The sequence below is a fragment of the Equus quagga genome, chromosome 8, assembly GCF_021613505.1.
Source record: "Equus quagga isolate Etosha38 chromosome 8, UCLA_HA_Equagga_1.0, whole genome shotgun sequence".
Lineage (NCBI taxonomy): Eukaryota > Metazoa > Chordata > Mammalia > Perissodactyla > Equidae > Equus > Equus quagga.
This window is the reverse complement of record NC_060274.1, coordinates 37,044,782-37,061,327: the sequence shown is the minus strand read 5'-3', so window position 1 is coordinate 37,061,327 and position 16,546 is coordinate 37,044,782. Positions and strand designations below refer to the sequence as shown.

General features: G+C 35.4%; 1 protein-coding gene across 2 annotated transcripts in view; it reads right to left on the bottom strand.

Annotated features, from left to right (window-relative positions):
• The window catches only part of CDK13 (cyclin dependent kinase 13), a 108,863-nt gene that overhangs the window by 7,211 nt on the left and 85,106 nt on the right, over window positions 1–16,546 (bottom strand). For both annotated transcript variants that reach the window (XM_046669133.1, XM_046669134.1), the window contains exons 8-11: window positions 16,254–16,355; window positions 16,080–16,157; window positions 5,512–5,628; window positions 4,815–4,946 (exon numbers count right to left, since the gene is read on the bottom strand). In XM_046669133.1, coding sequence (XP_046525089.1) covers window positions 4,815–4,946; window positions 5,512–5,628; window positions 16,080–16,157; window positions 16,254–16,355 — 429 coding nt within the window. The remainder of the gene's footprint in view (window positions 1–4,814; window positions 4,947–5,511; window positions 5,629–16,079; window positions 16,158–16,253; window positions 16,356–16,546) is intronic.

The following is a 16,546-nucleotide window of genomic DNA, read 5'->3' as shown; positions in this document are numbered from 1 at the left end:
TGTGTGTGTGTGTGTGTGTGTGTGTGTGTGTGTGTGTGTGTGTGTGTAAGCTGTGAGGGCGGAGCCTCTGCTGGGACATTCTGAATTCAAACATACTGCAGGACTGCAGAGTGGGGTAACTGGAGCGATCTCACTCCTCCATCCTGATGTTCAGGGAACGCTCTGCTCTTGTGGGAGAGTTCCATGAGAGTAAAGCAAAGAAATCCACTAAAAAGGGCTTTAGTTCCCTCCCCCAGTTTCAAGGTAAGAGATTCTTTACAGATGATCTCAACACTCATCTCTAAGAAAGATAAATATGACCCAACAAAGAGCTATGACAGTACAGGTTAGTGACGCTGACTCTTAGATGTACCAGGAACGTTTTCCAGGATGACCAACTATGTGCTTTCCTGAAGGTTCAAATACTGGCTCAGCCACTTACTTACTGTGTCTCATTAGGCAAGCAACTGGAGCTCTGTGCCTCAGTTTCCTTATCTTTAAAAATGGGTTTAAAAATACAATCTACCTTATAGGGCGAAGGTCACATTCTACATTAACATGTGGAAGGTCTTGGACAGTGCCTCTCACACAGGAGGTGCAGTATTCATGCCTGATACCATTCACCATCATTTGACAAAAGTAGTTTAAAACTACTTTTGTCAAATCATATCATGAAATACTTATTCCAATTACAGTTGATCGTATTTTATGAATTGTTTAATGCTTTTTACTTGTTAAGAAAAAACAAAATTATAGGCTAACTGCCAGTCTAATTCACTTTTTGGCAATATATACATTTTCCTTTTCATTAAAATACATCAGAAAAGTTTGACAGAACATCTAATATAATTAATGGAGCTACTTCCTATTTTTTTATACCCCACTCTCATTTGATTATTCCTAAAAAATTGATCATTATTTCACAAAGGAATACCAAGCCCTTCTTCATGGTCCTTACCTCATAAATAATTTATAATTTTAACTACTCATTACATATTACAAAATGAGAGATATTACACTGCTTATATAAATATTTTTTTAATTTAAATATTAGGTCAAAATCATTATAATTTTGACCTGATTGCTTTAGTGATGGATCTAACAAGAGCTGTCCCATAATTTATTACTGGTTTATAAAATGTTCACCAAAATGTGTATTAACACGTTTATTTTTAATGTAAAAATGTAGTCAGGTGTATGGTCTGCTAAAACTAAGAGAATTTAGATGATGCGTTTGACAATATGCACAGTGTTTCCAATTAGGTCATGTGGCAGACATTTTCCATAAACTGAATGGGATACAACTATAGTTCCAAGGTTTTAACAAAAACACGTATTTTAAAAATGTAATAAGAAGGCCAGCCCTGGTGGCCTAGTGGTTAAGTCTGACACAGGTTCGGTTCCCAGGTGCCAACCTACACCACTTGTCCATCAGTGGCCATGCTGTGGCAGCACCTCACATACCACAAGAGGAAGACTAGCAACAGATATTAGCTCAGGGCAAAACTTCCTCAGTGAAAAAAAAAAAGTCAGAAACACAATTTAACAAATGGATTAGCAAAGTAGCAATGAAATTACACAATGACTTCCTAATCTTTTCTACATATAGTCAATCAAACAAGTGCTAATAAAACAAAAAGTAACAAGTATAAAAAGAAACTACTTAAGTATTCGTAAACTTTCTTTGGTTTATTTTCTCAAAATATGAAAAAACAAATGATTAATGACTAGATAGATCGTTTGGCAAGTCATGTAGTTTCCCAATCATTACTGTCAAGAATATTAAAGGAGAAAAGAATTTTAAGTTGACATCTGAAAGGCCATTAAAATAATTTTGATGACAGATCACTATGTGATTTTTAAGACATAATGTGGAAGTTCAAAGAAGTCAGTGCTATAACTATGACAAAACTCTATGCATTCTCAAATGGTTATTTACAAGGATACTTATAAAAAAATAAAATTACAATTAATGTGGAATTATGTTTCATTCTAGAATAAGTAATATTCATCAACAGATATGCAAATTACTTAGGAAAAAAAATCTCAGCCCTATCTATTTCATTAGGTTGTGTTTCCAACACAACTTACTAATTTTTTTCCCTTTTTTTCTTTATTTGCTGAGGAAGATTCACCCTGAGCTAGCATCTGTTGCCAATCTTCTCTTTCTGCTTGAGGAAGATTCGCCCTGAGGTAACATCTGTGCCAATCTTCTCTATTTTGTACGTGGGGCACTGCCACAGCATAGCCACCAAGTGGTGTAGGTCTGCAGCCAGGAACCAAACCTGGGCTGCTAAAGCAGAGCGTGCTGAACTTAACCACTAGGCCACAGGCCTGGCTTCTTCCTATGCTTTTGTTATGTGAGCTGCTGCCACAGCATGGCCACTGTCAGATGAGTGGTGTGGTTCTGTGCCCGGGAACTGAACCTGGGCCACTGAAGGGGAGCACACCGAACTTTAATCACTAGGCCATCGGGGCTGGCCCTCTTTCGGTTTTTTAACAAATATATATTACTAATATTTGCAATGACAATTTAATCAAGAAGAAAAAGAGCTTTCTAGTCAGAGGACATTTTTTAAAATTAAATTTACATTTACATATAAATAATTGTTTAGAAGAAATACAACAGGGTAATCAATAAAATACTTTCAAACATATGTTCAAATATATGTTACATTAAAAACCTGCAGAAGCAAAATAAATTCAAGATGAAAGAAGAACAACGTCCCATTGTTCAGACATCTTCTACATGAATGGTGGTGAATATCAAAATGCTGATATTTTGATTCCACTGGACACATTTATAAGAGTGATGTTAACTGCTCCATTTAAGTGTCAACACTTATGATACACTGAAAACTACTTCTTTTGCAACTAGTTGAACCCTTGATTTTAAAAAGTTTAGGTGTCAATTAAAAATGTGCTTGATACAGATTTACTAGAATTCTTGCATGTGGATCATTTAACACAACCAAGAGATCAACTTAGTATTACCAATAATGGGAGAAAAATGTTATTATATTCCTCTTCATACGACAGAGCAGGAAGCACACATCACTACCTAGGCAGTGTTCCTGCCCTGCCCCCCCCCCCAAAAAAAGAGTTTACTCTCATTCTGATCACCAGAAAGCAATCAAGCCAGATTGTAGAATGTGCCACGAAACAGCTAGCTTGGACTCTTTGAAAATGTCAACGTCATAAAAGCCCTCCCAAGAGTGATCAAAGACCAAAGAGATACAACAACTAAATGAAATTCAGAGCTGTGAATAAATTCTTCAGCCAAAAAAAAAGAGAAAACAATAGGCCATGAGGGAAATTATCAGAGCAACTGGAGAATTTGAATATGGACTATCTATTGGATATTGCAATGTTAAATCCCTTATGCTTTATAACGGCTCTGTACTTATACAGAATAAAGTCCCAGTTCTTACAGATACATGGCTAATTATTTGTAAGTGAAGCGTCACTTCCACAATATAATATTCAAATAGTTTAGGGGAAAAAGTTTATATAGAGTGAGAAAGTAAATGTGTCCAAATATTAACTACTGAATCTAGGTGAAGGATATATGAATCTCATTGTACCATTCTTCCTATTTTTCTGTAGAGTTGGTATTTTTCCAAAACAAAGGTTGGTAAAAAACTCTTTGAAGGGGTACTAGACCCAAAGTTTCAAGACTGTCGATATATACTGATAAGCACAAAAAGCCCACAAAACAATCAATTCAACAGTGAATGACTCAGGTCCCTCAACACGTCAGATGATAGACCCTTTTTGCCTTTCAAATCATCTCATAAAAGCTATTTATATACAGTTCGGTAAAAACTTAATGAGGCTGAATATGATGATCTCATAGAAACATAATAAGCCTAAGTGATAAGTGGAAGAGCCAGGATTTGAACTCCAAAGCCCATGTTTGTTCATTTACAACATGCTAACTGTATCACATACAAACATGTTATTATTATAGGGATAGGCTTGCTTTTATGATGCTATCATTTATAAAATTACTAAGAAAATTCCTACAAAGCTGCTAGATCCTATCAAGGAGAACCAAAGAGACTGCCTTGTCCCCTCCCCTTCCCCCAAATCAATCCTAGAGAAATTACAGGAGCCACAAGGGAGTGAGGATTCAAGAACCCAGCTATTCTGACGCCCAAACTCTATGCATGTTTCCTCCTATCAGACAATAAACTCATTCTAGACAAGCTTTTGATACTAATATTACTTCATTCAGTGATAAGGATTTTCTATTGTGTAGTATGCCAAGGAGTATTTCAGAACTTCTCTTTCATTCTGGACTAACTTGAATTTCAGAGCTGGCTCCACCCTTTACTACATTTGTATTCTTGGGCAAGTTTCTTAACCTCTTTGAGCCTGCTTCCTCCTCTGTAAAATGGTGATAATAATAATAATAATAATAATACCCACCTGATAGGATTATAAAGACTAATGTAATACGTGAAAAATGCTTAGCATAGCACTCAAAATTTTAGCTAGAGCAACTAGTAGCAGCGCAGGCAGTAGTACCGGCAGAAGCAGTACCAGAGCAACAGCAGCAGCACTGAGATTTTCTCAGAGTTGAAATATATTAATAAAATTCGCCAGAGTGAAGGCTGCTTTTGCTAATTCTATGGTGAGCTGAACATTAAAAGCAAGGCTCTGCATCCTGGATATAAAAATTATATGTATTACTGCTATTCTGTTTCTTTTGATTTATTCTATTTCTTTTGACTGACTAATCATGGAAAAGCTGCTGATTGTTATAGATAGATGTTATGAACACTGTCCAGATTCTGCCTATACGGGATCTAATATAATAAAAAGCCACTTACTCTGGCGGAGGCATTTTTGAAGGTTCCACGTCTCGTAGGAACTCACACTGAAGAGCCTGTTCTGCAGTGCAGCGCTTACTAGGATCCAAGGCGAGCATGTAATCAAACAAGTCTAGTGCGGCTGCAGGGATACTGGCACAAGAGGATTACAGAGTCACACGTGCTCTCTGACACAAGTTTAATGTTTCTTTAGAAGCTTATTTTGAATATTAGCATTTTATAACATGTTCGCATTACTTTATTCCAATAAATTCCAAATTCTACTTTGAAGAAACATTTTCACACAATCTTGTAACTATTATTCTAAATAATTTGAAATTTGGCAAACAGTATATTTTACTACTCTATAGGTAATTTGCTGTTATAAATTAAGAAATGAATAGAATAGTTTCCTATAAGAAAATAAAAACCTGAGCTCACTTTGAAAACTGTTTCATTAAAATTTAAAATGATATTATTAAAGGTCTTTCATGTAAGCACCAAATCAAACACAAAACCCCAAATCATTAATTCCATAATGACGGTGAAATGGTAATTTGCATGGAGCAAAGGGAAACAAAATTAAACGACACAGAAGAATTGTGACGGGTCTACCTTGGGTCACTATAGAGCGACATTTAGAATTCACAAGAAATAACAACAACAACAACAAAAAACCATTTGATGCAATATAGATGTTTAAGCATCCCCTTCTTACAAAACAAATTCTTCTCTTAACTTTCGACGGTATTGCTTCTTTGGTTTCATGGTGTTGAAATAGGGTAGTTTGATTACATCGGGCCAGACTGCAGGACATGGACTCCCACATATACGGCTAAACAATACACAAAAAGAAGAACATCACTATAAACTACGTAGAAAAAATAATACATATTACTGCTATACAAAACATCAACTCATTTTTAAATACACAAAATTTGAAGTCCTAATATAATGTATAAGAAGTTTCATTAAATATTTTAGTCATCCCAACTTAATCACTTGTTTTAAGAAACCAACTTATTTTCAGTCGATGCTTTTAACACTCCAAACACCCCAGAGAGAACCTTCATATTTGCAAAATCAAATCTTAAGACACAGGTAACAGTGAAAATATGTTGACCACGTTTTGAACCAAAACAAAAAATTTTATGCCAATAAAGCTCTTCTCATGAATATAAGGAAGTCTGTAGTAACAGCAGAAACAGTTTTCCTACACTCAGGAAGGTCATTGGACTGTCAAGACTGCTGCTGAATTCTATTAACAGGAGGATCCTAAAAGTAACATTCTGGCAACATGAAAGTTCTTCAATTTTAGTGCTACTGATTTCAAGGTATTTAGAAACTTGAATTGCTTTACACTCTGCTTATCTATACCTTGCAAACCCTCATTATTTTTGTATTAATTAGTAAGTCCTTGTTATGGCAATTTGTAGAAGAAATGCTATAAAAAATCTTATTCCTTGTACATGCCAGTCTCTTCTTCCTTACAACCCAATTTTCACAACCTCCTCAAAAATATACTAGCTTCATAGGAAAAAAGGCCAAACTGGGGAGCACAACTATCTATGATCTGGTCCCAACTGCCCTCCTAGTCTCATCTCGCAATTCACCTCTCCCCACAGAAGCACCACTCCTCCATGTCCACCCTCACAGTCCTTCTCCCTAGCTTCTACCTAGCTGAATCCTTTTCACTTCTCAAGATTCAGATCAAAAGTAATCTATTCAACGAGTTCTTCTATATCCCCAAGCCTACCCAGAATGGTCACTCTCTGCCTGCTACTTGTTTCTTTTGACACTATTTAGTCCTGCTTTCTATTTTAGTTGTTTACATGTCTGTTTCTCTTTCTAAATAATCATTCAGGAACCATGTCCCTCACTTTTGTATACTTTCCCAAGTAACTACATAAACATAAATAATTAATTCCAGGCAGACTGATGTGTATTATAACATAAGTATAAAGTATATTGGAATAAAAGAAATGGATCATACTTTCAACCGGAGAAATACAAGAAAATATACTCAAGTTAGGGAAGGGTGCAGAATTTTGGCTACAACTCCAAGATTAAGTAAACAACAGACAGGTGGCAAAGGGAATGAAGGAAATATGTTACTGGCAAACAGAAGTGCACAGGCAAAGGCATGGAAGTAGCAAAGTGTGGGCATTTGGGAGGAAGACAGGAAATCAGGAGAGGTGGAATTTAGGGCTCAGGGAGGGGTCGTGGGAAGCACAGACCGAGGTCACACAGTACAGTTTTTAAGAGGCAATTTGCCTAACTACAATTAAGACAGACTTTGAAGACAAACTTCACAACTGAATCCTGTCTGGGTGATATTGGTCAAATTACATTGTGTAAGAATCTATTTCTTCTTCTGTAAAATAGAGATTAATTTTACTTTGAAGCTGTGAAACTGAATGAGCTAGCATCTGGCCAATTAATAGCTTTATAATAAAAATCAGTTTATTACCTATTACCTCTTAGCTAAACAGTTTCAATTATTTTATTTTATATGTTGTAAAAAGACTTGAGTAGTGAAGTTACCTAACTGGTAGCAGCATACAGATGGAAGAGACATTCTGCGGCAGGGAAAGTTACTAGAAACTAGGAAAGCAGGCGTGACAGCCATTGATGATAACTGCTTATTAGCAAAATCTGCCTGATGGCTAGCCAGCTATACCAAAAGCATTTACCAAAGATGTCTTGAAATACATAATATACTAAATCCCCAAATATCTGAGGCCTATTTTGGGCATCTATTCTGATCTACTCACATATCTACTCTCATGTCAATACCATATGGTAGCTTTGTATTTTTCATAAGGCTGACAGGACAAACTCCTCTATCTACCCATTCCTGCAATTACTCTTCTCAGAATTTTCTTAGATGAAATGTAGAATCAGTACCGTCAACACTCTAAAACTAAGAGAATCCTGTTGGGATTCAACTACTGCTCTGAATTTATAAATTCACTTAGAAAGGACTGCTATCTTCACAAAGCTTAACATTTCTATCCCAGAAATACTCATTTTATATTTCTTTCAGTTTTATATATATTTCTTCAATTAGATCTTGTATATTCTTACGGGTTTTATTTTTTGCTTTTTGGAATGTGTTCCTGTGCCTCTTGTGCCTATTATAATATTTCCAAGGAAAACTAGGAAAGTTTTATTACAGGAATGGTTGAAAATTTGACATACACAATTTTAAGGTAGCCGCCAGAGATTCTATAGTCCCTAACAGTTTTAGTAGTTGTTTCTTTGAGGCTTTCCAGGGTGACAACCATATCACCTATAACCAGAATTCATCTACACTTTTTTTGATGTGCATATCTCTATCATTTTGGTACCTTACATTAGGTGGCAGTTTTCAATGTGAAAATGATAATGGTGCTACACAATACTAAGTAATTTTGTTTTGTTTCTGATTTAAATGGAAGTACTTTCATTGTTTACCACTGGGAAGGATTATGAATTCTGGTTTGAGAAACACAACACATAATAAAGATACTCACAGACACACACACACACACAAATTCACACATATATCCTGTTAAGGAAGAATTCACCTGCATTCCTTTTTTACTATGAGTTTTATTTCTCTGGCTTTTAAATTTTAGAAAGATACTTTAGTTTTATCAGTTTGATTTGTAGAAACTTTATTATAATCATCATCTGCATTTTCCACCCTGGGCTACTAATGCCATGAATTATATTAAGAGATTTCCTACTATTTATTCATCCTTACATTCGAAAGAGGACTATCTCCTAGGCCCAGACATACTATATTTTAGCGTAATGCTATAGTCTACTAGTTAACTTAGATCTTTTGCATCAATATTCATATGTGAGATTGTTATACAGCAGGAGTTCTCAAAAATGGGGTCCAAAGACCCTTAGGAGTCTAGCAGATCAAAGGTATTACTAAGACATTATTTGCCTTTTTCAATATGTTGACTTTGGTACAAGGCCAATGGTGAGTAAACTACTGACACCTTAGCATGATTCAAGGCAGTGGCACCAAACTATCAGCAGTAGGTACTCTTCCCTACCACACAATCACGCCATTGGGGGGCAATGTCACTTAAGAATGTACTTGTTGAAGCAGTAAAAATTATTAATGCTTTTAAATCCTAACACTTGAATAAACATCCTTTTAATATTCTTAGTGATGAAATAGAAAATACTCAAAAAACTCTTCTGCAGCACAACAAAGTCTGATAGTTATCTTGAGAAACACTTGTGCAATTATTTGAGTTGCATGCTGAAGCAGCTGCTTTATTCGTGGAGCAGCAGTTTTACCTGAAAGAGCAACTAACTAACTATGCTCATTTCAGAATGGGCATCTGCCAGACACTTTCTCAGATATGAACAAAGTCAGCTTGTTACTTCAAGGAGACAACTGCAGTATTTATTGTCAATTATAAAATTTGAGCTTTCAAGAGAAAATCAGAATACTAGAAAACTTATACTTACACCATAAACTTGACAGTTTCACACTAAATACCTAAAAGTTTTTCTGATGAGATTAGTGGTGATAATAAATATTATAAAATGAAATGTTACATTTGGAAGATCTGCTCAATTCATTAATCCAATATTTTCCAAACGACCAATATAAAATGTTACAAAATCATCACAGGTAAAAGATCCATTCAGAAAGCAAGACAGAACAATGGATTTCAATATATTAGAGTACAAAAGACTCCTTGCTATGGTTTCAGATTGCACATTACAACTAACTTACAAAAAACTACCACTTATTTACTGCGGTTTCAAAGAATAATATGCAAAGTTACCTGAAATAATTATTCAGTGACTATTAAAAATAGTACACCACAGATATGCTATTATGAAGGTATACATGCTTCATTTTAAAAAGTATGGGAACTTTCCCTATTTCCCTATATTATGAAACAACCAAAGCCTATGCCTTTAAAGCTTTTAAAATTTCACCAGTGTGACCATCTAGGCCTGAGGCTGTGTGTATGTGTGTGTGTGTCTGTGTGGCAGCGGTGGGGGTGGGGTTTGGATAGAGAGAAACAGGGTTCTTTTCATTTTGATCCATTTTTAATTTCTTCCATGATCATAGGTGTTTTTTTATTTCATAAGCAATGTAAATTGTGTGATATCAAGGCTCTTTTCCTGGCTGCTAGAAGGCTTAAAGTGTGACACTCATGTAAAAATAATTTTTCCTTCATTCATTCCATTTTGTCCCCACCTATGTTTCTCACTCTCTTTTGCCATCACTTTTTTAACTCATACTATACTTCTATCACAAAACTTTTCTAATCTGCCTAAAATACTTTCTGGAACAAGGCAAAGTACAAATAACTTGACCATGTGGTATAAAGGTCTTTAAGACAGATTCTGATTAGTATTCTCACCCTTGATCAGTTTACATGTATTTGTACAATGCAAACCCTAAATCTGATCACTTCTGAGGCTTTAGATTAGGGAAATATCCCAGCATTACTGCAAATGAGATGAGGGGGAGAAGTATTAGGAAAAATACATTTATTTAATTCTTACAACCTTAAGCATATTATTGGTCCTGTTTTACCTGTGAAGAAGCAAACTTAGAACATTATGGAACATACCCTAAGTCACAAAAGCAAGCAGCAGCTGAGCTGGAATTAGAACCCAGGTCTGTAAGATTACAAAGCGCTCCCCCCACCCCCCGAATACACTCTGCCGCCTCCTTCAAATCAGGAAGACGTGTTTCTTTTATCAAAAACTCCCTTTTTTCTTCATGCTTTAAAAATAATTAATGCTAACTCAGAATCCCAAGAACATTCTTCACAGAAATTGAACAAAGAATCCTAAAATTCGTATGGGGCAACAAAAGACCGCAAATTGCTAAAGCAATCCTGAGCAAGAAAAACAAAGCCGGCGGAATCACAATCCCCGATTTCAAAACATACTACAAAGCTACAGTGATCAAAACAGCATGGTACTGGTACAAAAACAGGTCCACAGATCAATGGAACAGAATTGAAAGCCCAGAGATAAAACCACACATCTATGGACAGCTGATCTTCGACAAAGGAACAGAGGGCCTACAATGGAGAAAAGAAAGTCTCTTCAACAAATGGTGCTGGGAAAACTGGACAGCCACATGCAAAAGATTGAAAATTGACCATTCTTTTTCACCACACACCAAAATAAACTCAAAATGGATCAAAGACCTAAAGATTAGGCCTGAAACAATAAGTCTTCTGGAAGAGAATATAGGCAGTACACTCTTTGACATCAGTTTCAAAAGAATCTTTTCGGACACTATAACTCCTCAGTTGAGGGAAACAATAGAAGAATAAACAAATGGGACTTCATCAGACTAAAGAGCTTCTTCAAGGCAAGGGAAAACAGGATTGAAACAAAAAACAGCTCACTAATTGAGAAAAAATATTTACAAGCCACTTATCCGACAAAGGGTTAATCTCCATAATATACAAAGAACTCACACGGCTTAACAACAAAAAAACAAACAACCTGATCAAAAAATGGGCAGAGGACATGAACAGACATTTCTCAAAAGAAGATATGAATATGGCCAATAGACACATGAAAAGATGTTCATCATCACTAATCATCAGGGAAATGCAAATCAAAACTACACTAAGATATCACCTTACACGCGTTAGATTGGCAAAAACATCTAAAACCAAGAGCGACAAATGTTGGAGAGGTCGCGGAGAAAAAGGAACCCTCATACACTGTTGGTGGGAATGCAAACTGGTACAGCCACTATGGAAAACAGTATGGAGATTTCTCAAAAAGTTAAAAATAGAAATACCCTATGACCCAGCCATCCCATTACTGGGTACCTATCCTAAGAACCTGAAATCAGAAATCCCAAGAGTCCCTTGCACCCCTATGTTCATCGCAGCATTATTTATAGTAGCCAAGACGTGGAACCAACCTACATGCCCAGAAACTGATGATTGGATAAAGAAGATGTGGTATATATACACAATGGAATACTACTCAACCATAAAAAAAGACAAAATTGGCCCATTCACAGCAACGTGGATGGACCTCGAGGGTATTATGTTAAGCGAAATAAGCCAGTCAGAGAAAGACGAACTCTATATGACTCCACTCATAGGTGGAAGTTAGTATATTGATAAGGAGATCTGATCGGTGGTTACCAGGGAAAAGGGGGAGTGGGGGGAGGGCACAAAGGGGGAAGTGGTGTACCCACAACATGACTAACAAAAATGTACAACTGAAATCTCACAAGGTTGTAATCTATCATAACATTAATAAAAAAAAAAAAAATGTCTAACTCATAGAAACAGAGAGGAGAATAGTGGTTGCCAGGGACTGAGGGGCAGGGGAAATAGGAAAACGCTGGTAAAAGGGTAAAACTTCCATCTATAAGATGAATAAGTTCTGAGGATTTAATGTGAAACATGGTGACTATAGTTGATAACACTGTATTGTATAATTGAAAGTTGCTAAGAGAGTAGAATTTGAGTTCTTACGACACACACACAAAAAAGTGAATATATGAGGTGGTGGATGTGTTAACTCAGTCAACAGTGGGAATCACTTCACAATGTATACATACATACACCAAATCATCATGTTGTACACTTTAAATATATCACTACTTTGTCAATAATACCTCAATAAAGCTGAAAAAAATGCCTAAAAAAAATATTAATGCTACAGAATTGAAGTTGAAGCATCTTTTAAAATTATTATAAATATTTGATGTCTTCTCTACAAAACATTCTGAAATAAACTATATAGTAAAATAGTTCCCTCCCTAGCCCTCTCACAAGTCATGTTCAGACCAATAATTCGAGACTCTTTTGATAGGCCTGTTTTACCTAAATGGGATCAAACCAAACATAGCCTTCTCTTGAAAACATTTTTCTTTTATGTTGCTTTTCCATGTCAGTATCTCCAGATGGACCATTTTCTTGTTAATAACTGTATAGTATGCCATTAAGTGGATGGACTGAACTTTCTTTTCCCATCTGGGTCATTAACTGACTTAACACATTAATAAAATAACCCAAGTACACTCATGCCTCAGGATCTTTCCTACCTTCCTGTTCCCTCGCTCCATTCAGATCTCTGCTCAAATAAGAACCTTAAGGGAGACCTTCCCTGACTATAAACAAGACTACCTCCTATCATCTTCTAAGCCCTTACACTTATCACCACCTGACATATTTTATTAGTTTGTTTTGTCTGTCTACCCCAACTAGAAAGTAGAAAAAGTATGTGCCAGTCTCTAGGCAATGAGGATACAACTCCTATTCTCCGTTGTAGCCTCAGTACCTCGTAACTGGCACGCAACCACCAGTCAATAAATACTGTTCGGTTAATCCCCCTGATTTGAAGTGTCTTCTGTATTAGATTCTAAGGTCCATATTAACTTGATTTCTGGACTTCCCAAACAACTTCACTGATTCATCTATGTATCTTGTGCCAGTACCAAATGGTTTCAGTTACTCTTTAACATATGGTATACCAAATTTTCCTTCTTTTTAAGACTTTTCCTGGTTATTTTCATGTTTATCCCTCCAGATAAACACTAAAATCAATCACCATTTCAAAAAATGTCTTTTGAACGTCTCATTAGGACTATACTGACTAATACGATGAATTACCATCTTTAAAAAAAATTAAAGCTTCCTAGCCAAAAAAGGAGATAGACCTCTCCAACAGTTACTCAAATCTTCTGTAGAATTTTAAGTGAGACATTATAGTTTTCAATATATAGTGGTGGTTTTTTTAAAGGCATCTTTGGGGCCAGCCCAGTGGTTAAGTTCGTGCATTCTGCTTTGGTGGCCCAGGGTTCATGGGTTCAGATCTCAGGCATGGACCTACACACCACTCACCAAGCCATGCTGTGATGGCATCCCACAAACAAAAATCAGAGGAAGATTGGCACAGATGTTAGCTCAGGGACAATTTTCCCCACCAAAAAAAAAAAAAAAAAAAAAAGGGCATCTTTTCCCCATCCTATATTGCTAACTGGTTATTAATGGTTCATATTTTTAAAAACTATTGCTTTTAGTGTATATGTATTAGTATATATTAATATATATTGTGTGAGTATATACATTTGTATATGTGTATATACAGACACACACACACACGCACGTGCACACATTTTCTTAAGACTTGCCATTTCACCAAATTTTTATTTAAGGTGTTTCAGGTGATGCCTTTGTATGTTGCATGCACGTATGCAATGTTATCATATACAAATTATGACAATACTGACATCTTCCCACTATTTATGGCTCTTATTGGTTCACTTTTCTAACACTATTAGTTAACTGGTTAGTACTTCTAAAACACTCTTACATAATGATACTGGAAGACAATTTTTTTCTCATTCTTGTCTTTATTTCTTCTAGTGTTCTACCACTAAATATTATTCAGGCTGTCAGTTTGTGATACATATTTTTATCATAAAGAAATATCCTCTACACTTATTTAGCTAGGAGTTTATATTTTAGCAAATGCCTATTTCACACACAGATAACACACAGCTAAGATAAACATATTATTTTACTTCTCTTAAAATGATAAATTATAATAATATATTTCCTAAAATTGAGACATCTTTGTATTCTTGGGATGAACATTACTTGACTCTGCAAGTTAACTTGTTAATGAAAAGCTGGATATTGTTGGCTAATCTCTCCTTTGGAATTTCTGAATTAATATTCTGTGGAAATTTTTCATGCTATCTTTGTCAATTACTGATGTTTGTTTCATATTGACTTTGTAAAAAGTGCTAGGAAGTTTGATTTCCTACACAGTATTGAGAATTGGTTAAAGTTCAGATAGTAAGGTAAAACTGTTTAGATTTAAATCCTGATTTTGCCACTTGCTAGTTGTATGACCCTGGACAAATTCTTTACCTTTCAGTTTTCTTAACTATAAAAAGAAGACAGGGTTGTTATGAAGCTTAACTGAGGCTAATTCAGGTGAAATTCTTAGAACAACACTTGCATCAGGATAAACTAAATAAATGTTAACTTATTAATAAAGCCCTAGTATCCAATATCAGGACCAATGTTTGGTTAACAGAAAAGACGGTTTAGAGGGAATCATTAAAAAAACAAGATACAACAAATACATAATTTAAACATTTTATTTTAAGTGAAAATTTATAAATGTACATTTATGCTCCAATCTTCAGACACAGGGCCAAGGCCTTTTATTTGAACAGAGAATGCTTTCTTGCACAAACCACACCCATAACATGTCATCAAGGATTTAAAGCAATTTGAGTGCTACATTCTAAATTTTTCTGACTTTTCCTTCTTATAATTACTTGCCCACCTCTAATTAATTTGAAAGCAACTTTAAGTCTTTGCAAAGCACTGCATGTCTATATTTAATTAAACGATACATGTGCAATAATAAAAAATCAGAAACAACTACCTCTCGGTCATCCTACTCTTCAACTGGTGGGATAAACACACAGTATTACTAGAGAGTGGCAGTCTACTGGTTGCACACATGCAGCTTGCCATGTTATCAAGCTAGTATTATTTACCAAAGGAGTGGAGAGCATCAATTAATCCAGTAAGATTCATAGTATATTGGTATCTGTGCCTCATACCAGTATCTTTTCTAAAAGTTCTCATCCATATTTTGAAATACTCATGTAAATCTTACAAGTTGCAAATTAACATTATATGAAAAGCAAAGCACTTTATATTTTTTAAAAAAGAAATTGATTTTATAATAGTAGATGAATGAGTAATTCCTCCTGACCTAGGTCCTACAATAGGCTCCAAATAATGAAGATCCATGCTAGTGGGTATAGCATAAATTTCACTGTGTATACATATAAAGAGATACGTATAAACACGTATGCATAGTTGTAAGCCAATATGACCCAAATAAAATAACTTTTAAAAACACATGTACCTATGTATATAAAATAAAGTATTTCCCTACAATATCCCAAAACATTAATTCTTCCATTCTGCCATGAAAAAAGTATCTAACATTCATTCTCTCTTCCCCCTTATTTAGTCTTCTTTCTTAGTCTTATCTTTTGGGTTTCAAGCCCTTTGATTTAATGACAAAAGATCTAAGGAGGTTAAGATCCTTAATTTTACTGGATCAAGTACCAAAGCGCCTGGCATGCTAGTTTCTCCTCCTTTCAGCAATCATTAGTCTTCAGGAGAAACACGCTCCTGTCCTCCTGAAGACAGCAGCTTGGAAGATTTTAAACTTTCTGAGGAGTATGACACATACCAACCACCCGTTCCCCAGCAAATATTACAATCATGAGCTTACCTTATTAATTCTAGTTGTGCAAGTTCCTGATTTGCTTGAAATATCGGTTTTTTAGTGAAGAGTTCACCAAGGATACATCTAATGGAAAAAATATCCATCATTACTAAATGATATGATTTTACTTCACTAACAAAAGTTTCAAGTAAATTGAACCAATCAATAGGCTTATCTTACCCACAGCTCCATACGTCAATAGCTGGCGTATATCGTTCTTCTCCCAACAGCAGTTCAGGTGGACGGTACCATAAAGTGATGACCTTGTTAGTATATGGCCGACTAAAAAACACAGAAAGCACTCCTTAGAGGTAGTATCTGCTAGAAGATAGATTCTCTTAGGAAATATTAATTTCTCTAATCAAAGCAATCCTACAATCCTAACTAAAACCACTTTCATCTGCCTACTAAATAGGGACAAGCCATGACATCTAATATGATCATAAAATACAGCTGAGAGTGTGATTAACTGA